Below are 22,937 nucleotides of genomic sequence, written 5' to 3' on the forward strand. Positions count from 1 at the left end.
CTATGGCAGACAAGGGATTTGCCTTCCTGTTGGTAGAGGACAAATCTTTTCCTTGGCAGAAGTTGGTGCTGAGCCTGTGCCAAGGTTCATGAGCAGCATGTGTGGCTGAGTGACCTGATGGTCCCTGTGGGTGTTGAAGAAGCAGCAGTTTGGGACTAAGAGCTCCTGATTCCATACAATATTCCATGCTGTAATTACAATGAGAGTTTCAAAAACTGCAGCAAGGCAGCTCCCTACATCACCCTGATAATCCAAATCACCTCTCAGGAAGTGCCATGAGCAAGTGGCAGAGCAGCCATGGGCATGGGTTTTCTCTGGAACAAGCCACATGGTGTGTTGTTCACACCTCCACGAGAAGTGTGTAGGGGGGTAGTTTTCAATGGAGAGATGACATAGAGACCATAGAATTTGTCTCTTATTTGCATGTCTGCTTATAAAAGGGTGTAACATCCCACTCCCGTGGCTGTCAGCAGAACCAGGCTCTTAAAATTTGCCTAATTATGGATCTCACAGTACCATCAGCAGCCTCAGGGAAGCAGTTCCTGGTCGGAACCTCACAGGAGGGAGCAGGAGGTCAGCAAGGTGCTGACTGGGGAAAAGGGCATGGAAAATCAATGGGAACATCTGCTTTGGTCCTGTATTTCAGCTGAGGTAATGTAGGGAAAAAGGGCATGAACTGAGTGGGAAGTGCAAGTTTTGGGGAGGAAGGTTGGGCCTTGTGTTCTTGGCAAGCACTGTCTCACTGTAAACTTTATTTATCTTTGATCTAGAGGAATTGGATCCAAAAATCAGAGAAATAAACAGAAGATTTCAGAACTATTTTTAAATCTACTTCCAAGTGCTGCAGGGTCAGTACTGCATGTGGTCCTGCTTCTCTGAGCACTGAGGAGGATTTTCAGGGTGCCTGAGACAGAGATGGTAAAATTCAGGGGCCAATGGGCCCCAGAATAATCCTGACACAGCCAACTTGTATTTGCACTCTCCAGGACAGGGAGGCTATGGTGGCTTTATTCCAGGATTAAATGGAAAGACCCATTTGAGGGGATTTACATGTCCCCTCTGTGTTTAAAAACCCTCACGAACCAGGAACATTTTCAGACACCAGCAAATCCCGTGCACCTAAAGCTGGACCTTGCCCAGCATTGGCCCTGCAGCCAAGTGTCCTGTTCCCTGTCACCAGGACGGGGACAGAGGGGGATGGTGTCTCCTGCCAGCAGTAACCACCCTGCACAACCCCAGCGCCTCCGTCACGAGGGTGAAGTCAACGCCAATGTCACACGCTGGTGTCACACGCTGGTGTCACCCTCACCGTGTTGTCTCTCCTCCAGGGACACTACTAACAAAAATTACTACAAAACAGGTTTCCTGCCAGCCTCGGCAGCTCTAATGAGTCAGGAAGTCGTAAGTAATCTGGGAATAGGGGAACTGTTGACAGAGCCTAATTATTTTCTGACAGTCTTTCTAACACGGTTAGAAAATAAAACACCTACGTAGGCTCCGGAATCACAGACGGGGTTAGTGATATTCTGCAGGCACCTGCTAATTTGTCCCCACGATCCCACTTTAGGCTCCTTCCCCCTCACACCTGCCGCTCTCCGGCTGCTTCTGCAGGAAGAGGAACTTTATAATAAAGAGAAAATACCTCAATGACATAGAACCACTGCAGCCTGCTCCCACGGCTTTTCCATGTTCTGGGGCCCACAAGAGGAGTTTTATGGCTCTGACTGGATCCCAGGAAACCATGTGCTTTGTTGACCTCCCTCAGTGTGGTTATTCCCTCCAGTCCTGCTGCTCTCTGCTGGACTGACTAATCGCTTACTTAGTCCTTTAAAATTGTAATTGTCCAGGACTGTTTGATCCTCCCAAAAAGCCGAATTATTAATTCTTTTTCCAGATTTGGCCTTTGCCCATAGCCTCCCTGTCTTGGAATGCCGGGAGCATCAGGGTGTTCTCCCAGCTCCCCTTCCCAGGACTCTGCAAAGCGCTTTACAGCCAAACACGCTCCAGCAGCTGTCGTGGAGCTGCTGCTGCTGGGCCAGCAGTGGCCGGGCTTTCAGTGCTGTTGTTTCATTGCCCAGCCATAAATGCCTCCCAAAGGCACTTTATCTATCCTGAATTGCTCCATCCCGGAGCACTTCGTCTCTCAGAGTGCTCTCTCAGCCACTTCCCTTTCAGGACTAAGATCTGTTTTCCTTCCTCATCACAGCCCATCTGGTGGTGTCACCTTCTCCAAGAGCCTCTGTCTCCCTCATCACTCAGACAGGAGGTGAGTATAGCACAGTCTTACATTGTTTTCCCTGGATGCTCCCCAAACAATTCAGTTTGGTAGTGACAGCATAGCAGTAGCTCTCCCTCTCCTCATGGACAGACATTGCTCCCTCCCTTGCAAGGCAGGGCAATCCCTGCCTGGCTCAGGTGAATCCTCCTTTCCTTTTGAAGTTGTCAGGTTTGAGTCCTGTGCCCTCCTGCCACACCATCAATGAAGTCAGGTGGAGGAGACGAAAAGCCAGGGCAGCTCCAGGAATTAAAGCAGCTTGTCTGGGATGAAAGAGAAACCGACTTCAAATGCCACCAACCACGCACCGTGCAGCTGCCACTGCTCTGCTATGGCTGTGAGACACGGACACCATGTGTGTCCCACCCTGACACCACGGGCACTGCAGGACAGGGGATGCAGCAGAACAGGGTAACATGGCAGAACAGAGAGCTGGTGCTCCAGGGACCAACTCAGTGGTGTCACAAGCGTGGGACAGTGACCGAGTGCTTGGTGAGGACACCAGTGTGGCCATCCCACAGTGACCGCCTGACCAGCAGGGCATGAGCCTCAAGGGTTGTTCACTGTTGGGCTGCAGCGAGTGCATGGAAGCTACGGAGCGTTTTAACAGGGAGATTTCAGTGGGATCTGAGAGCGGACTGGCAAGGAGCTGGCAGCAGGAGGGACAGGAGCCAACCTTTTGGTGTCCCAGGGAAACTGGACCCTGTGCGGCGCCGGAGGCACGCGGCAGCTGTTCACAGCTCCTTCCGCCTCCATTTTTCACAGCTTAAGCACTCGCCTGGCACCTCCATCCACTCACACACAACCCCTCTTGCTTTCCCATCCCTTCTCCACTTTCAAAGCAGATTTTGGACACTTTGGAAAAGCAATTGTACGTCTCTGCGGGACACCTTTCCACACCTCCTCCCCTTTCTTATACCTTCAGGGAAAGGGAGTCCCAAACTCACTATCAAGAACTCAGTACTCTGGTTCTCCCGATTCCTGATGTGTGGCACTTGTTTCTTAAGACAGCTGCCATCCGTATCAATGATAACGCGCTGTTGACACTGCTTTTGCATTTTCATTTTATTTGTAAATAGCTGGTTTTTTTTGGGACAATATCCACCAGTGGGCTTGCCAGCTCTGCCTTGTGGGTTTCCACGGCAGAGCTCTGAGGGTGGATGGAGCTCTGGTGACACCACAGCCAGCCCTGACCCGCGGGGTGTCCTCACGACCCCAGCACCGGGCGAGAAGAGCTGGACACAGCCCCGGCCGCTGGGGGTCCTGGTGCTGCCGCTCTCACCGCGGGGGCTCCCCCGAGGGTCTGTGCCCGCTGCCCTCGCGCTGGGCTGCTCTGAGAGCTCCTCTGAGGGGCCCCGGGGGGCTCCCCTCAGAGTCCATCCCCGGGCTGCCCTTGAAGGGCCCTCCCGGATCCTCTGATCCCGGGGGTTCCCCTGCGGGGCTCCCGTCACCCCGGCTCCCCTCAGCGCAGGGGTCTCCCGTGAGGGTCCATCGCGCCCCCCCGCCCTTCCAGACTCTTCCCCCGCACCCCCCGCGTGCGCACGCGCGGCCGGTCCGCCCCCGCCGGTCCCCGTCCTCGCTCACGCACGCGCAGAGCGCCCGCGCCGCCGCCGTTCCCCGCCGGCCCCTCCCGTGCCCTGCGCAGGCGCAGCGGGCTCGGAGCGGCGTCGGGCGCGCTCCGCTGCACACCGGCCCTGCGAGCGCCACCCGCTCCCGCAGCCCCGGCCCGACCGCCCGCCCGCCCGCTCCGCCGACCGCGGCCCCGCCGTGCGCACCGCGCGCTCCCCCGGCCCGTGTCTCCGCTCCGCTCCGCGCGCGGCGGAGGCAGCCGCGCCCCCCCCGGCCCGGCCCCCCCCTCCTCCCGCCGCCCCCTCGCCCCCGCCGGGCCGCGGAGCTGCGATGCCCTCGGACTTCATCTCTCTGCTCAGCGCCGACCTCGACCTCGAGTCCCCCAAGTCGCTCTACTCCAAGGGTGAGTGATCGGGGCGGGCTGTGGGGGAAAGCGGAGGGGGGGGCAGCGCCGGTACCGCCGGGCCCGCGCTCCGGGCCGCCCCGGGCCCCGCGGGGCATCGCCCGCCCGCCGCCCCCGCCCCGGGATGCGCGTCCGGAGGGGCCCCGGGGCCGCGCGGGGCCGCCCCGGCTCCCCCGGCCGCATTCCTGGCCCGGCCGCGGCCGCCGCAAGAATGTGTCCCGACAGGTTCCGGCGGCGGGGCCGGCGGCGGGGGGCTGCGGCCCGCCCGGGGTCCCTCCCGGGGTCCCTCCCGGCCGGCCCCGGCTCGGCCCCGGCTCTGCTCGGGCCGGCGGGACGGACACGCTCCGGCCTGGAGCGGGAACTAACGGGGAGCGCGGGCGGGTGGGGACCCCCAAAGCTGCTCATTAAAGTCTCCCGGGAACGCGGTTCAGTGGAACGAGACGGTTGGGATTTTTGGGGCGAGATGTCCTGGTTTAGGGTAAAAACGGGCGCAAAGGCCGGGAAGCGGAGGGTCCTGGGTCCCGGTGCCGGGAGCTCGGAGCATCTCCGGGCGTTATCCCCGTGCTCTGGGGTAAAGCGGCATCGTCTGTGGGGAGTCGGACCCGGCGGGGATGAAGTGGGCTTAAAAGTAAATTAAATTCTGTTTTCGTAATACCGAATTTGAGCTCTGACAAGTACACATGAACATGGGTAAGTCCATCAGGACAAGTGTTACGTACTATGGAGTTCTTAACTCATTTTCTCGTGTTTAAAAGACTTAAAAGCCACTACTATTAGTTTGTGATACTAGAAGTACCTGTTAGTAATTTACTAGTAGTTTTTTTAACATAACCTGCCCACAGTACAGCTGGTGAGGGGAGCAATTTTGGGGCCATACGACGAAATAAGTGGAAAGTCTCTTATTACCCTTAACTGGAGGTTTAAACCAATTTAATGTTGTTACAGGAAAGATTTACTTGTTTTAGAACTATACTATGGTCGTTAACTTCGAGTTATATATTGGTAAGAGATGAATACGTGAGAAATAAAAATACTTTAATGAATAAAAGTGCATATTGGATGCTCTCAAACTGCTCAGAGTAGTTGTCTCTGTCTTTAAAGTTATCACGGGTAGCTTGTAAGTAATTTTTAGGATGCTACTAGAGGGGCTCAAGGCTCTCTGGTTACCCAGCACAATGTGTTCCAGTTGGTTTCAGTCCTAGTGCCAGCAGTAGGAAGAGTATTTTGGAACAGCATAGTTAAATTATAAATACAAGTGATAAACCCCATTGAAGTTATGATTTATCCTACTGGAAATTTGGGAAGTGTGGACTGTTAGTTTGTAACACATTGAAAATAAAGAGGGTCCCTGTAAGTCACAAAATTGTTTCAAGGACTTGTTAATTGAACAGGACTTTTGAGCCGCCCAATCCTACTGTGAATTCTCTTTTATTTTTTTGTATTTCATGGAATGATTGAGTGTTTCAGGTTGGAAAAGAGTCTCAAACTGATTAATCAAGAGTGTATTTTTTTTTTCCGGTGCATAGATGTGGGTTCAGAGCTGGAAGCGGTCGAGGGAAGGATGTTGTGGTCACCATGAGCTGCTTGATCCAAGCGAGATGCCACGACAGAGGTGTATAACGCAGAGAAGGGTTATACAGAGGTTAAAGCAAGTTTTGCTTTTCATATTTTGTCACAACAAAAGATCAAGGAGATGATAAGTTGAAATGCAATTTAAACTTTAGAAGCAATGAATATACTTCTTGAGGATGAATAGTGAAGTGATTTGTGAGTATGATTTTAGCTGGATTTGGGAAAAGGTATGACTGGTTGTCTGACTGATCAGAACACGCTCCAGTTTACCTTTTTTTTTTTTTTCCTAGATAGATACAGATAAGTTTATCCCGTGGACAAGTGCTCTGGCTCAGGGTACAAGTACAACTGATGAGATAAAGGGAAAGGTCTGAACACAGTTGAGACAACCACAAATATGCATTTACGATGAGGGTGTGTTAGAGCGAGTAGTTTCTTCTAACTGCTCTGCTTTTAGCAGCGGCCGCCCCGCGGGTGGAATCCAGCCCCAGGTTGAACTGGGGCCAGTCCCTCTGCTCTGAATCGCATTCCTGTGCCTGTGGCTGGCGATCCCGGCCTTGGGAGCCATCGCTGATGGGTCTGTGCTGGGGGGAGCTCAGGTTGGGGAGCTCTGCCGAGTTACTGGGGTTCCTGACACAGAAAGTTTGGTTTGTTGGAGTTAAAGTAGCAGAGCCTGCGTGCAGCGATTAAAAACCAGCGAAGTTACGTTTGGAACCCCAGTGACTGGAGTTTTTAGTAGCGTTATTTTTTTTTTTTTTTTCTGGTATATTTTCTCCCCTTCTCTGGACAGGCTGAGTTATGTCATCTGCCTGTTCCTGCGCCATGTGTTAAAAGTTTTGGCTTGCACCACCATCTCAGTTAAGAGTTTTGTTTTCATATTGTCATAAAAAAAAGTTAAACAAAACTCTAAAAGCCCCCACACCTCAGGTGAGTGTGAGTGGGTAATATAAACTCACCCCGCAGTGTGAGTCAATAATGTAAACTCTGCTCCGATAACTCATTTGAGTAATTTCTTTTCATTTATGCCTACCTTGGGACAGGGAATATTTTCTTTGAGTATCTAAATACTTCATGTTGCAGTTTTTTGCCCCTGTAGGTGTGTTTCCACCAGCGGCTCCAGCCAGAATGAATTCCCACGTGCACGGTTCAGGCAGTTGCGTGCTCCTCTTTTCCTTGTGGCTCTGCTCACGCCAACTCTGACGTGGCCACAGTGAGCTGGAGTGGGGAACTGATCACGTTAAAATTAACTCAGCTTCTCCCTTCTCCTTTCCCAAAGGAAAAGGGGAGGAGAAATGTTGATTTTTAATGGGGTGAGTGTCCTGTGTTTGCTGTGGGTCTTCATGAATGGCTCATGCTGACTCAAGGAAGGGACATGTGGAAACTGGCCTTGGGGGAAGGTGGGACTGGTTCTTTCAGCACCTTATATTGGCTTGAAATGATAGTGAAACTGTACTTAACTTACAGGCCTCTGCCATAGGATCTCTAAATGTTTTACATATTGGTTTTGGCTGTTAAAAGTGAAAGAAATGGGAAGTGTGGATTCCAAGGACTTTTGCCGGAGCTCATCCCACGGACTCTGATGAGCTGACTTGTGGGAAGGACTAAAACCAGTCTTTTAATGTGTAGTCAATATTAAATAATGTATAATCAATTAATAAATGCTTTGTAACCATTGCAGAAGGATGGCATCTCCTGTTAAGAGGTTAATAGAGATATAAAAAAAATATGCATCACTTCATGCTGAAAATATTTAGGCTGTAGTATGTTCCTTTCCCATCTTTACATAACACACTGTCTTTTTTGGAATAAACCAACCCAAATGTGCATACAGATTAGTAATGTAGTAGAAAAATCACTGGAGCATAAAACCTAAAACCTCGAGGCTGGTTGTCCTGTGGTTGAATATCATCTGCAGCATTCAAATAGAGCAAAGTTGGATCTTCGTTGGCAACAGGCAGTGGTGAAAACCTGTGATTAAAGCAGTTCATCAGATGTCAGGTACCAAATCTGATTAAACGTGGGATTAATTTCGTTAATACATTCACTTGGAGTTACCCAATAATGTGTGAGTACTAATAAAATGGCATTTTTGCACTGCAGTAAGTGCAGTTAGAAGTTTTTATTCATGTCCCAGATTTTGCTTTTCACAATGGAGTGACTGTAAAACATCCTGGAATTTGGTAGCAACGAGAAGAATGTTGGTAGTCTGATAAATAGCTCTTTTGCCCTAAAAATGTCATATAACCAAACCTCAAACGTTCTTCATGCATAAATGTGAACTGACTGTAATCCACTTGTGTTTGCTGGGAATTCTGGTGCAAAATGTGGGGTTAGGTGATTTTTCTTTTTCCCTACCAGAGTCTTTTCTTCCTGTGATCCGAGGGATAACTCTAGTAAGACGGTGACTAAATTATCAAAGAGGGATGGAAAAGATACTTTAGAAAAATAGCTTAGAACTTTAGAACCAGTACTAGCAGGTTTTAGGAAGAGAAATCAGACTTGGCTTCTTTTTGTAGTAATTTTTATCTTCTTGCTGTAGCTGGTAGAAGGTGCCATGGTGGATGCTGTGCTGAGTGTTCCGTGAGGGATGGATCCCTGCATCCACCTCTTGCAGCTCTTCCAGCTGCCCCCAGGATGTTCTGACTTAACCAAAATGGATTCAACCAAAGTTCCTTAACTTGTGCGTCAGCCTCGTAAATGTCCTTTCCTCCTTGGAATCTTCGTCCTTTATTGGCTTTCAAAACAAAACTCTGGAATGTGTTGCAGCAAGATGATTGTGTGGTACTGGGGGTAGGGGGAGGACTTTGAATTCACAGCTTTCCAGGGTGTAATTTGAATATTCCGGTGGCAGAGCTGTCTGAACAGCCCCTTTTCCTCGCCGTCTGTTCTCACCCATGGACTGTGCTTTGAATCGTGCCAGCACAATTGTTGTTTGTGGTTGGGAGATGAATGGGATTGGGAAACTTATCTAGAATGGGGATATTGTACTTCTGATCGAATTTTCTCACATTGTTCTGCTTCCTGGTCTAGCTTCTGTGCAGCTGCACAGGAGTGGTGTCAGGGCAGGAAAGGGGGGCTCTGGGGCACTGGGATCAAGGGTTGGAGGTGGGAGCAGATGAGCTAAAACTGCTGGACTGGCTCTGCCACGGACGGAAATGCTCCTGTCACGGAGAGAAATGCCTTCTGTAGCATTGGCTGTGCCTGTGCTCTTGTGCCGAGACCTGGACAGACGGGATTGCTGCTGGGGCAGCTTTCTGGGAATTGGGGTGGGAATCTGCTTCTGGAGCTTGGAGGGGTGGCCAGGACACTGCAAAGGCTCCCTGCCAAGGTGTTGGTGAGACTGCTCCTGCCTTGGGCTCCCCAGTGCTTCTCTGCTTGTACCCAAGTGTAAATCATGGAATGGTTGAGTTGGAGAAGACCTTTAAGATCCCCAAGCCTAAGCATCAGCTCAGCACCTCCATGTTCACCCCTCAGGGTGTCCTCATGTCCCACATCCACTCAGTTTTTGAACACTTCCACCAGTGCCTTGGGCAGCCCTTTCCATGAAGAACTATGTAGTTCTTTGGTTCTAAGACTAGTTGGATTCTTCGATTGTCAGTTTTACTTGTTTTGGATACTTTGTCCTTCTCTGAAAGTTGTAGTTTTTTCTATTAGAGAATCTCCATACATTGCCCAATTTTTTTGTCCCCTGAAGTGTCCAAGGCCACTTCAAGGACGAGGCTTGGAGCAGCCTGGTCTATTGGAAGGTGTCTCTGCCCATGGCAGGGAGTGGAATGAGATGAACTTTAGTTCCCTTCCAACCCAAACATGGTTCTGTGATTCTGTACTGCAGATTAGTGTTGTCAAGAAGAATTTTCTCATCATACATGTCTGATGTTGTAGGATAAAATTTTTCATTTTTTATGAAGCATCTGATTTATTTATAAAATTTTCAACAGCACAGTTACCTTTTGGTATCTATAACTAAAAATGATTGGCATCCTGGAGCCCTGATCTGGCTTTTGCACTGGTAGATAGGTTATGTAGTTGTATATGAAATGTGTTTCACAGAATCCTTTAGCTTGGAAAACACCTCTAAGGTTGAGCCCAATTTTTGGATGATCCTCACTTTGTTGACCAGACCAGAGCACTGAGTGCCGTGTCCAGTCATTCCTTGAACGCCTCCCAGGATGGTGAAAATGAAAGAGAAATAATACTTTATTTTATACAAAGGCCTGAACTAATTATGAAGTGTAGAATGCCAGGTGAATGCCAGCAGGAGTTGGTGAGTGGCCAAAGTGCAGGTGAAGTAAGGTGTGTGGTCATGTCTGTGCAGTTATCACGTGTGTTATCTCAGTGAGTGTGTGGAGGGTAAACTGATGAGGCTGAACAGTCAGGCCAGTTTGTCATTAATTGTTTTAGGAACTGACTGAAACAAACTCTCAGATCCAGCTTTGAACAAACTCTCAGATCCAACTTTGAGCTGTGTAGTAATAGCAAGTGCTAATGGACAGGCAGTAAAATCTCCAGTAACTGCTGCTTGCAAAGCAAGCTGTGCTCGAGCAGTGTTAAAATGCACATGTCCAACTTTACAATATTGTGTAGCTCTGAGGCATCTGTGAGGTGAATGCTGCTTAACCAGACTGAGGAATGTTGTCACTGGTTACATAAATACACTCTGTAATTGTTCTCCATTCCCTTCCATTTGGAAAGGTTTTATGGTTGCTTTGTAAATAACTGGACAGAATTTGGGGTCACCTTATAAAGTTTATCAAACTGATGTGATGTGCTGAAGAAACATTGGGTTTTGTTCCTAAAAGCAGGTTGAGTTGTGATGAAGGTCAGGAGGTTTGGCAGACAGAGGGAAGATGAACAGTGGTTCCTGTCAGTGCTCAGACAGGGTGACGATAGGGAAGAGAGATTTAAAGACAGTCCTAAAAAGTTTCCAAACGTTGGAGTTTCCATTCCCGTTCACAAAAACTGACACCACATCCAGTTGTTTCAGTCCCTCATTGTGTGGAGGCCTGACGGTTTTTTGTGTGTATGGATTCACTCAGCAGAAGAGTCAGAGAGTTTGGATAGGAGCACTGTGGGGTGATTGGGGAATAATCAACTGCAGAGTTCAGAGCTTCTGTTAACTGACGTTTTCTGCCTTTGCAGTGAGGATCCTCTAGCGTGGAGATGTGTAAATCCTTACTGTTTGGGGCAGGATAGGAGTATCTAGACTTCAGCTCAGTTCTTTTTTGACTCTTAATCTGTTTTTGTACTCAGCAAGAAATCCTACAGTCTGGTTGTATATGTGGTAAAGAAATACTTGTATTTCATTTAAAGTTTACTTTGTTTTCAGTTCAGGAAGGAGGAGGTCTCCTGCTAATATTTGAGTATGTTTTGTTTCTTAGGGAGGAAAAAAGGCAGCTTTCCATGGAATGTGTATCCCTATTAAAGCAGATTTACTGAGGAATTTATAATTACAGTTTCTAATGGTCTTGGTTTTATCTCACAAGTAAATGCTGCAGAGCCCAGGAATCTGATTTAGGTTAAAGTTCTGAAAACAGTCAGGTGTTCTGGTGGTGGGAGAGGATCTGGGTGAGTCTTTTGGAAGCAGTGCCAGCTCTGAGTCTCAGCCATTTGGGGCTGGCAGGAGATCATGGAATCAGTGCTGCTCCGTGCCCAGCAGGGCCTGACTGTCCTCAGGGAGACTCCACACAACCATCTTGGGCAGCCTGGGCCAGTGCTTGGCTGTCTTCATGGATAAGATAATTCAGATGGAATTTAATGTGTTTTAATTGGTGCCCATTGCCTCTTGTCCTGTTGTGGGGTAGTGCTGAGAGGAGCCTCTCATTGCCTCTCATCAGGAGCTTCCACCCATGGGTAAGAGCCTTCTCCATCTGTATTTCCCTGAGGAATCCCTTCCATGTGCAGTAGCTGTTGCAGGTTTATCTGAGCATGCTGCTCATGTCCCTGATCACTCAGTGCCTTGGAAGCATTTGAGGTGTCAGACTCTCACCAGAGCTCTGTGTGACTGTGCCAGGAGTGCTCTGTATTGAGCATCACCTGTGGTTTGAAGAACAGTGCTTATCCAACAGCTGAGTTAGCAGTAGAATGCAAAGTGATGGTAGGAAACACAAACGTTTCTCAGCTTTGGTGATGATTAAAGAACATTCCTTTTAATGGGAGTAAAGGCAGGGAGGTGTGGGCTGGAGATGCTGAAAGTCGTGTTGAGAGTTACTAGGACAGGTCAGGTCTCAGGAGCACCTCCAGGTTTATAATGAAATACTGAACCCAAGAGATGGCTGCAATGTGTTGGAAGTCTGTCAGAATGCCTTTTATTCTTCACTTTGCATGTTGTGCTGCAGCCTCAAAAGAAAGAACCTTGTATTTTTCATTGCTGCTGTTGCTTTTCTTGCTCACAGCAAATGTAAGAGGTGACAAAAATAACCCCATCAGAAAAAATGGTGCAAACCTGTACAGGCTGAGAAATGCTGTGAGACAACAGTAAACTGTTGGTCAGGTGGATTCTGTATGTCTCTGAATTTGGGTGGTGCATTGTAGCTAAGGAACTGCCTGATTACCTCTGTTTCTGGTGAACTTTGATTTTTGAAACAACACAGGTGTTTTAAAAGGGTTGATAAATAGCTATTACTGATGTTCTTTGATCGCTTGGTATTTGGGTTTCTTTATACATTTCAAGGCCAGATTGGATGGGGCTTGGAGCAGCCTGGTCTAGTGGAAAGTGTCCCTGCCCATGGCAAGGGGTGGATTGAGGTGAGCTTTAAGGTCCTTCCAAGTTCAGCCAGTCTGGGATTCTGTGATTCCATGATTGTGTGTTCCTGTATCTGCTGCCCTGCCTTGTCCACTGTGGTATCTTAGGAGTATTTCGACGTTCTTTAGTTTTTGTCTGGAGTTTACAACTACATAGGATAGATGTCTCAGTCATTACTAAGTCATTACTGGTCCGTTCCTTGAAGTGACAACTCCTAAATAATGTTGTTCTCTCCTTCTGAGATGTGTAAAATTGGATGCAAAAAAGATCCAGGATTTATACTGCCTGTCTACATTTATAAAAGTCCTCTTTGAGCTGTGAATGGGGATGACTGAAACACAGCCAGGAAAGCTTTATTTGATATTTGGATGAATGCCATAAATAGAATTCAGCTAACACATGCCTTTGTCAGTTGTTGAAATTCAACTTTAAAAGGATTAATTTCTCAACTCTACCCCGCTGTGCAGAATCCTGAATATTGAGATTAGGAACTTTTCTGAAGGTTGGTGGCATATAGTGCAGGAGCTGGTTATGAATTGCTTGCAAAATTGCCTATTTCATACTGCCATTTTTGCTAGTAATACTTGTCCTTTAAAAAAAAATACAAGAAACAACTTTTAGTTTAAAATTTCATTTTTAAGTACAAGAAATAATGATATTGTGGAAATATTCAAGGCTGGGTTGGATGGGACTTGGAACAGCCTGGACTAGGGGATGATGTCCATGGCAGGAGGTTGGAATGAGGTGGCCTTTAAGGTCACTTCCCACCCAAAGCAATGTGGATTTCTGTGATACAGAGCTGTGATCAAATGTCAGCGACTTTAATCATTAATAATATATTACTGATCATCTTTCTCTAAAACAACAGCCTTTCAGAAAACTCCTCTCTCTCCTTCACTAACACGCTATAATGTGCATTTCAGGGGGTAGCAGCATTTGTGGCAATATTTGAATTTTAGTGCCCGGTGCTATGTCATCAACACGGATGCCCTGGGGATTCTTCAGAGCGGGGCTGCACCAACATCACCTTTTCCCCCTGAAGTTTTCTAGCACAGGCAGCACCGTGGCAGCCGCCTTGCCCTCGGCGCGAGTGAAGCCTGTTGGTTTAGGGTTTGCCTCTTTTGTCTGAAGCCAGGGGGAACTGGAAGGAAGATTTTCTGTTTGGCTGTGTAAAACATCCTTGTATACACTGCAGTTTCTTTGAAAACCTGCCACTGTTGCTGTAGCAGCAATCTAGCCCTGCCAGGGCTGACAATAGCAGGAGTGCTGGCGGGAAGATCTGCTTCCAGTGTTTCCCTGCTGCACCGTCACAGATACGCTCAGGGTGTGTGGCAGACACAGGGAACACTGCTCTGCAGTTAGTTCCCTCTGTCAGGACAGCCTGGCAAGTCTCTGGTGACAGACCTGCCTCTAGAGCTTTGTAGAAATCCATGGGCAGGGCAATTAGGAACAACACGCTCATTTGTCTTTACGTATTTTAGGTTGCGTGCTCAATTTTTTTGAGTCTTGTGTTTAATTGTATTGAGACGTACTCAAAAATAGGAAATAAAAGCAATATTTCATTAAGTGTAACCTGGTGGATTTTGCACTGGGATAGGACGGATAGGACTGGGAACCTTGTGAGTTATGATCTTACTACAACTCCATTTCAACTCTTGCAAAAATAGGAGTGATAAGACCGGTAACTGTAAAATGTTTTGGGGTGTCTGCATCAAGACTGTTCTGTAGTGTCTGTTGTCCTCCTGCTCAGTCTCTCTGTCTCTAGGCTGCTTCTTGCTCTCTGGCTTTTGCCGTGCAGTTATGTCACAGAATGTCACAAGTGTCACAGAATCTCACAATGGTTTAGGTTGGAAGGGACCTTAAAGCTCATCCAGTCCCACCCCCTGCCGTGGCAGGGACACCTCCCACTGTCCCAGGCTGCTCCAAGCCCTGTCCAACCTGGACATTCCAGGGATCCGGGGCAGCCACAGCTGCTCTGGGCACCCTGTGCCAGGCCCTCCCCTCGCTCACAGGGAAGAATTTCTTCCCGATATCCCATCAAGATCTATATCCCTGTGGTTTAGTGGGACTTTGTAGTGCTGTGTTAACAGTTTGATCTCAGTGTTCTTAAAGGTCTTTCCCAACCTTAGTGGTTCTGTGATTCTTTGAACAGCTGCTGTATTTTATCTATTCTATGTATGCTCAAACATAGTCCTCCATTTTTGCTCTGTGTGAAATCAAAACCTGTTTTCAGGACTGTTTCTCTTCTTTTCCCTGCTGCCAAGCTTGTGATGTTAAATCAGTGAAGTTGCAAAGATGTTAGGAAATGCAGGAGTATGATAGTCTGTAATATGTCCTAAATCCCCTTTTGACAGATACAGAACAAAAGCTGATTTACTCTTTTTTTTTGTGTTCTTTTCGTCTTCCAAATCTTTTTTTCTTGTAACTTTATAATATAAAAATCTCTGCTGCCCCTTAAGCAGAGCTGCCATGGCCTGCAGTTATCATGGGTTATTCTCACTTCTGCAAGTGAGAGTTTGGACCTCCTAAGGAGTACTCAGAAAAACCAACCAACCAAAAAAAAAAAAAAAAAAAGGGAAAAAGCCCAAACCTCAACAACAACAAACCCTCGGTCCTGGAGTAGGAAGTGCTTTAGTGGTCACTGATCTGTCTGGGCAGTGCCTGTCTCAGTCTGTTTCTGTTCTGGTTTATGCACTGAGCTTTGTCTCTCTTAGTTTCCTTTCTCAGACTCTCAGAGCTTCCTCTGTTGAGCTTCTTACTGAATCCTTGTTATCCTTCTTTGGCTTCCATCCATGCAGTGCCTGTGCCAGTCCCTGTGCCAGCCCTGTTATCAGTATTGCCATCTCAATGCCTAAAACATTCCGTGGGCTGGGGACAGATTCCCTGTCATTCCCTGTCAGGGGGTGTGGGTGTGCTGTCTCAGAGCTCTCTCCAAGATTAAAAGGTATTGAACTGTTGTATTTTCACTGCAGGAGTTACTCCAGTGGGTCCTGAGGTTACTTCTGGTTTAGCCTTGAGGAAGGGAGAGCAGCCATGCTGTGGGATGTGAACTCTCTGTAGTGGGGTGGCCTAAGTTTCCTGAAATCTATCCTTAATTCTGTTAGGAATTCTGTTGGGGTACTGGGATTAAATTCTTCCCTGTGAGGGTGGCAGGTCCTGGCACAGGGTACCCAGAACAGCTGTAGCTGCCCCTGGATCCCTGGAAGTGTCCCAGGCCAGGTTGGAAGGGGCTTGGAGCCACCTGGGATAGCAGAAGGTGTCCCTGCCCGTGGCAGGAGGTTTAATGAGATGTGCATTAAGGTCTCTTCCCACCCAAACCATTCCAGGATTCTGTGATGCTCTGAATTCTCTGTGTTGTAATAACCACACTTAGTCAGTTAATGCTGTTCCTGGGGTCTGCAGGAAAACCTGTTTATCTTGGGGTGAAGAGCTGGAGGGTTCCTCAGCTGGCTCTTACAGGATCTTCCTGATGGGCAAAATAATCTGCTTCAAAGTCTTCCCACACCCAAGCTTTTGTGTATCGAAAAATCCCTGAGGGCCATGTGATATGAATATCTTTTAACAAAGTGAAACTTTTATTAGATTTCAGATATTTAGAGCTCCCTCATTCCTTCATCATTCTCTAAAACCTCTCTGTGAGCTAAGATACTGTGGTGGAATCAGTGGCCTCCAGTAAGCTCAACCACTAAGCTGTGGTGGTTATCATGGGCACTGGAATTCTGAGTAGAGCTGAACTGCAAGATAAACCAACCACAAGGCTTCTTCTGGCCTGGATTTTTTAGGCCTATAATAGATTCTGGTTTTAGCATCCCTTGACCCACAAAAGTTTCTGAAATATGTGAAGTCACATGTATTGTTTTATTGAAATGCAGTGGCCTTTGGAGTGAGGAGTGACAATCTGACAATTGGAACTTTGGTAATACAGGGTTTAGCCCAAAACTGTTTTAGATTAGCATCATAGGACCTTTACGTGTGTGAAGATGGTCTCAAACTGAATTTGCATCCCTAGCAGCGGTGAGGTGGAATATGGACACTGTTTTTGTTCCGTCATAGTTTCTTTAATTTGCTGGGCACGTGTGTTCACTTCTCTTCACTGACCTCCCCCGTGTAGCAGAGGCTACTTGCTGCTTCATGATTTCTAATTGTTTTTTAATCTCAGTTCCATATAAACAACTCTCTTGGCCTGTTTGCTTGCTTGTTTTTTTGATCAGCTTAGTGAACATCATTAGAAGAGATTTCTGCTCCGATGCCACCAGCTGATTAGAGGAGGACACCAAGGTTTTGTCTAATCTCTGGTGTGACTGTCATGTGCTGCAGCAAGGAAATGGCTTTGGAAGAAGCAGCCAAATCTGTGTGGGTATTAAACCATGTTGAGGAGACGAGTATCAGTGGGGATCAAATGGGCAGCCATTCAGTGCAGGGAGCTTATTAAAACACAAGGATTAACTTGGCTGCTGTTCATGAGGTCATGGAAGTGGTAAGGGATTTCCAGGATGTACCTTTCCTTAAGGGGAAAAAAACGTCAGCAGCAAGTGGGAAATGCCCCATTTCTGCTGCTAGTGGTGCTAATTCGGGTGGTTCTCATCTTCTCCACGTGCTTTCTGTGGAGCAGGAAACCTGTCATTACCTGTTAGTGCAGGGGTGGGGACTCGAGGGATGAAGTCCCAGGAGCTGATCTCCGTGGTGGAACAGACCCTGGGGGAGAGCTGTGGCTGGATTCCAACAACCTCCTCAGGGCTGGGCCTGGGATCACCCTGGAGAAGTGGTGGTGGAGTTGGAGCTGCTGTGTTTCTGAAAGGTCCCTTGGTGCTGTGAGGATGAGGATGGGCTGGGAATTCCAGGGGTGTTGCTGCTGGTGGGGATGGGAGAAGGCCGAGCACTTGGACTTTGCTGTGGGCTCAGGTCTGTAACTCAGCCTGGTTAGACTGTGTGCAGAAACCCAAAATCATTCCTTGAAAAGGGTAATGTGTATGTGCACTGGGGGGAAGTGAGTAAAACTGGAGGTGAAGGACTGTGTAGAATTCGGTTTGCCATCACAAACCACCAGCTCCTACTGCAGCATCACCACATCAGTTTGACACAGTATTTTTTGTACCTTCTCAGCGTTATTTTCCTAACTTTTCCCAAGGCCTTGCCTCTCCTCTCCCCCTCAAAGACAGAGATCCTGTCACCAGCTGCTGGGACTGATCCAGGTCCATGTTGACCCAAGGACATATTTTGTGTGTGCTGGTGGTCATGTGTCCAGCCCTGCCACAGACACCTTTTGTGAAGTTATTTTGACTCAAAATGACCCAATTCCAGAGAATGCTGGAATAGTTTGGGTTGAAAGCGACCTTAAAGCTCATCCAGTTCCAACCCCTGCCATGGGCAGGGACACTTTATTAGTTTAGGTTGCTCCAAGCCCCAGTGTCCAACCTGGCCTTGGACACTTCCAGGGATCCAGGGGCAGCCACAGCTTCTCTGGGCACCCTGTGCTGGGGCCTCACCACCCTCACAGGGAAAAATTCCTTCCTAAGCGTCTTGATGATTTTTTTTTTTTTTAACTAATATATAAATTCAGAATATTTTGTGCAGGTTCAAGTAGTGTGCAACGAAATCCTCTTTCCCCATTCAGAGTGCTGAGTTGTTGGATCCTGATCCCATATTTAGTGTGGTTCTGGTCCGTATAACCATGTGAAATAGAATTTTCTGGACTATCAGTACAACTGGCAGGAAGATCAAAGTTCCAAGCAGCTGATCTCAGATGAGAGATTATAAGGGCAGGATAATCGGATAAAGGGCAGTTGAAGAAATTTGACACTTAAAATACTTTTTGTAAATCTGCCTGTCCCTGTGTGTCCTTGGTTTTGGGAGGAGAATTTGTGAAGCTGGGCTTGTCTAGGCGAGATATTTCGGGGAAAGATAAAAGATTTGGAAGTTTACTGTAGATAATATGTCTAATAAGTGATTAATTCTATGCAAGTGCAGATTTGTGTGGGGAAATGAGTGTGTGGGACTTCTGGCTGATCACTAGCATTTGGTTATCTTGTTTGTGTGTTATCTTGTTTGTATTTCATAATAACACTAATCCTGAAACACGTGTTCCTCGCTTCCTGTAGGGAGAGAGAAAATGTGTTTAAATGTTGAGTGTAAATGGAGCTACTTCCAGGAAAAAAAAAACCCAGAAACTTGGGATCAACCAATGTATTCGTCAAAGGAATTTGAATCAGCAGTAAATTACAAGACACTTAGTGCTGTCAGACAGCTTAAACTTCCTCATTGATTCAGCACTGGCTGCTGCAAGCAGGAATTCTGTCTACACATTTTTTTCTTGCTAATTATATAGAAATCTGTAATGATGCTGAAATGCTATTTTGCCTCCAAATGTAATACTGCATTTCTGCAGCAGCCTTTCCCTTTAGTGGGTATTTTCTGCATGAATCAATGTAAAAATCTAGCAGGAAACTTCATGTTCTCAGTATTGGTGTGAAACGTGGTGATGGAGAGGGGCTGAGCAGTGGATTCAGCTCTCAGTACGGTGTGAGGCATGGGGGGAGCTGTATCCTCTGGGGAAGAATGCAGTAACTCTCATGTTTCTGGAATTTGTCAGTTTTTGCTTTAATGCTATTTATAGTTCAGCATATATAAACATTGGCCTGTGTTTAGGTGAAAACACAAAGTTTCATTTGAAGTCGGATGTGTGTGGAGTAGGTTTATGGCAGCAAGAGTTCTTAAAGGTACCCAGGCACTTGGGGTTCCTCTGGAAGTGTTGAAGTGCAGTTCACTAATGATGTATTTGACACTGTGAAGCTGCATCTGATGTGAGAACAGCCAGGAGAGTTGTTTTACTTCAGAAAGCTTGGATTTGGCCATAAACTTCTGCCTTGAGCTCCTAGATTCACAGAATGCTTTGGAAGGATTGGAAGGCAGCCCTTGTTCTCACTTCTGCTCCTGTTGTACTGCAAGGAGCAGCTGCGTTTGCTTTTCCTCAGAGATGAGTGCAGCAGTTTGTACAAGCCCTTGTAGGTGAGCACCAGCCTTTACTCCAGCTGGTACTGGCACTACTACCTGTAGCAGGACAAGAAAATCACAGGCAGATGTTCAGGGCTGCTGCTCAAAATGTTTAGTGAGGGGCTCCAAAATGAGGGATTGCAGCAGTGTGTGTCTGCAGGTAGCTAGAACACTTTATATTTCATGGGTGAGTTCAATATATACACACACTTCCATTCCTTTCTCCTCAAGAAATCTTCTGAGAGGAGTGAATTGTCATCATCATCTGTCATGACTCATAAAATATTCAGAGTTGACTACAAAAGCTCCTTTCCAAACACCAAGTTATTGAGAAATTGAGAGCTTGTCTCTTTGGGCTGGTTCTTGGGGAGTTTTTTTGTTTAAGAAATTTATTTTTGACTCTCCAATGTGGTGAAGGTTCTGTCAAGCCTTTTGCTTTAGAGAGATGCTTACATCCAAGACTCCCACAGGATAATTCTTTCTCAGGGAGCACATGATTTTTGCAGTAATCCACAATTCTAATCTTTGTGAATAATTCCAACGATATGATAAAGAGGGAGGGAAAGAAAAGCCAGCATTAGAATTGAAGCACATTCCCAAAGATCACAAGACCATTAAGAGCAAATCTTTAATTTCATGCTTCATTGATAAAGACCAAGTTACTTGAAATGTGGTCTAACATATGACACCCAGCCTCTATGCTGAAACACCTGGGGAGCACACCTCAGGCTGCAGCTGTGCAGGAGGCTGGAATTAACCTGAGAGCTGTAAATACAAGAGGATGGAGCCAGCTCTTAGGAGGGAACCTTGGGAGGTGTCCTGGGTAACACATGAGGAGGAAGAGAGCTCAAACCCATGGGATTAATACAGCACAGGGAGCACATGGAGCTCTTAGAGCAAGCCCTGAGGAGGTCACTGAGGTGATCCAAGGGCTGGAGCCCCTTGGCTCTGGGGGCAGGCTGGGAGAGCTGGGGATGTTCACCTGGAGAACAGGAGGCTCCAGGGAGAGCTCAGAGCCCCTTCCAGAGCCTAAAGGGGCTCCAGGAGAGCTGGAGAGGGACTGGGGACAAGGGATGGAGGGACAGGACACAGGGAATGGCTTCAAATTGCCAGAGGGGAGGGATGGATGGGATTTTGGGCAGGAATTCCTGGCTGTGAGGGTGGGCAGGGCTGGCACAGGGTGCCCAGAGCAGCTGTGGCTGCCCCTGGATCCCTGGCAGTGCCCAGGGCCAGGTTGGACACTGGGGCTGGGAGCAGCCTGGGACAGTGGGAGGTGTCCCTGCCCATGGCAGGGGGTGGAACAGGATGGGCTTTAAGGTCTCTTCCCAGCCAAATCCAGTCTGTGATTCTGTGACTCCATAGGATGTTGTTAGGAAGATGGTGCTAAATAAAGCTTTTTTTCCTTAGGAAGTCAGTTGCACAGTTGGAATTCTGAAAACAGGTTTGTCTCAGATTCTCATGTGATGTGCTGCCCTCAGCCCTTCGTTCTGAATGAGAACAGTTTCTCTGGAAGTTCATGAATTATTTCTTTGTTTGAGCAAGTTTGCGTCCTTTGTTTAGGTCTTCAGAATGTGCATCTTAATGTTTGTTTGTTTTCTGAAATAAGTTTTTTCCATGCTATTATTTCCAAGCACTTACTGTAACTTTCCCCAAAGCTTCTGACAGGCTTGGGTTATAATTCATATCTTTTAGGCAAAACCATGATTTCTTTGCTTGTGTAGGATACGGGTGACTTTTTGATCAAGTTCTTTTCGTTCCACAGAATCTGTCTATGACCTTCTCCCAAAGGAGCTGCAGTTACCACCTTCCAGAGAAACATCCATAGCATCCATGAGCCAAACAAGCGGTGGCGAGGCCGGTTCGCCGCCTCCAGCTGTAGTTGCTGCTGGTAAGGATTCTCCTTTATTCTGGTCTTTTCTTAAGGTTTGTAACGTTCTGGCCAACATGAACAGTGCTGGGAAAGTTCCGGGTGTAAAAAAAGAGCTTGTGGGGAAGTAACAGAGTTCATTCTAGGAGAATGGAGGTGGTACAATTCAGGTAGTTTATGCTAATGGTTGCTGTGTTGCATATATGCATCTCCATAAGAAATAAATTATCTCTTCCTCTATTCTGTTATGCCACACAGGCAATTAACTCCTAGAATGCACTCTGTTTTCCAAGGGAATAAATCCCTGTTTGGAACTAAGGCAGAATGCTGACTGACTGTAAACCAGTGGATTCTAGTTAGGATAAAAATGGAATGGGAGATGACATTTTGGGCCATGAAGCTTTTACCAAAATGTGAGGAGGAAGAAAAGGCCATGTTTTCCATTGAGGCCTGAGGAGGTGTAGTATTTAAATCCTTTCACACACATCTCTAGTGTGATGTGGTAAAAAAATCCTCAAATTCATGAGGATATAATGTACATCAGCTCTAACTCTGTAAATGGCCAGTGTAGTTACTTTTCTAATTGACAACATTTAGAAAAGAGGCATGACCTTTTAATCTGCATCCTTTTCTTATTCCTAGCCATGTTCTAGACATTAAAGACTCTCACTGATCTTCATTAAACGTAAAAAAGTGAGGCTCTAAGGGCAAAGCTTTCATTTGGGAGATTAGCCTCAGTTCTGGCATGCATCTGGAATTCTTGTCAGTAACTTGTATATATTAGTACACGTCTGTGCAATGGGGAAAAAAGATCATTTTGCCCATTATAGATGTGTCTCCCTTCACTGGATAAAGATTTTTGGTTTTTTTTATAATTTGGTCCCCATATTTCTTACAAGGTCACGTTCCACTTTCCTAATTGGCCTTAAATTATTGCTTGAGAAAAAAATGTCCATAGGGTGAGGATTCAGATAGCTGCATTATTCCTTTTTCTCTCTTTGAGTTCATATGCATTAAATGTTTGTGTGAGAATATTTCCCAGATTTGCATGGTCCAAGAATCCTGATCAGAACCTGAAGTCGATTTGTCAGAGAAACTTTACAGCACTGCTCACCATTCATGTTTTGCCAGACCTCTCCTGAGAACCTGTGGATTTAACTGTGCACAGTGGAACTTGTTCATTGAAAGAATTTGATGCTTTTATTATATTGAAAGGATTTGATGTTTTTATATCACTTACTAAAAAAAAAAAAAAAAAAAAAATTTGGGCATCTGTTTCTAAAATCAAGATGCTTCATGATGGGTTTGGTTCATGGACAGCAGCAACCAATCTTGTAGAAACATGTATCCTAAAAACAACTGAACAAAAACACCCCACAAACCCTGTTACACTCTAAATCCACAGACAGGCCTGAACTGCTAATTAATTCTGTACCTAACAGATAAGACTTAAACTTGAATGGAACTAAAAGTCTGTTGCCTCCAGGTATTTGGTGCCTGCCAACAGCCAGTCCAGATC

The 22,937-nt window shown here is 46.8% G+C and overlaps 1 protein-coding gene across 5 annotated transcripts in view; it reads left to right on the top strand.

Moving 5' to 3' along the window:
- Positions 1-4,137: 4,137 nt before the first annotated feature.
- Positions 4,138-22,937, top strand: part of NFAT5 (nuclear factor of activated T cells 5) — a 53,718-nt gene continuing 34,918 nt past the window's right edge. For 2 of the 5 annotated variants that reach the window (XM_014889532.2, XM_088172172.1), the window contains exons 1-2: positions 4,138-4,247; positions 21,314-21,439. In XM_014889532.2, coding sequence (XP_014745018.1) covers positions 4,175-4,247; positions 21,314-21,439 — 199 coding nt within the window. In that variant the 5' untranslated portion in view covers positions 4,138-4,174. Of the gene's footprint in view, positions 4,248-21,307; positions 21,440-22,937 lie in introns of those variants that run through there. The other 3 variants (XM_088172173.1, XM_088172177.1, XM_088172176.1) reach the window with 2 other exon arrangements.

Source organism: Sturnus vulgaris, chromosome 12 (assembly GCF_052056855.1).
Source record: "Sturnus vulgaris isolate bStuVul1 chromosome 12, bStuVul1.hap1, whole genome shotgun sequence".
Taxonomy (NCBI): domain Eukaryota; kingdom Metazoa; phylum Chordata; class Aves; order Passeriformes; family Sturnidae; genus Sturnus; species Sturnus vulgaris.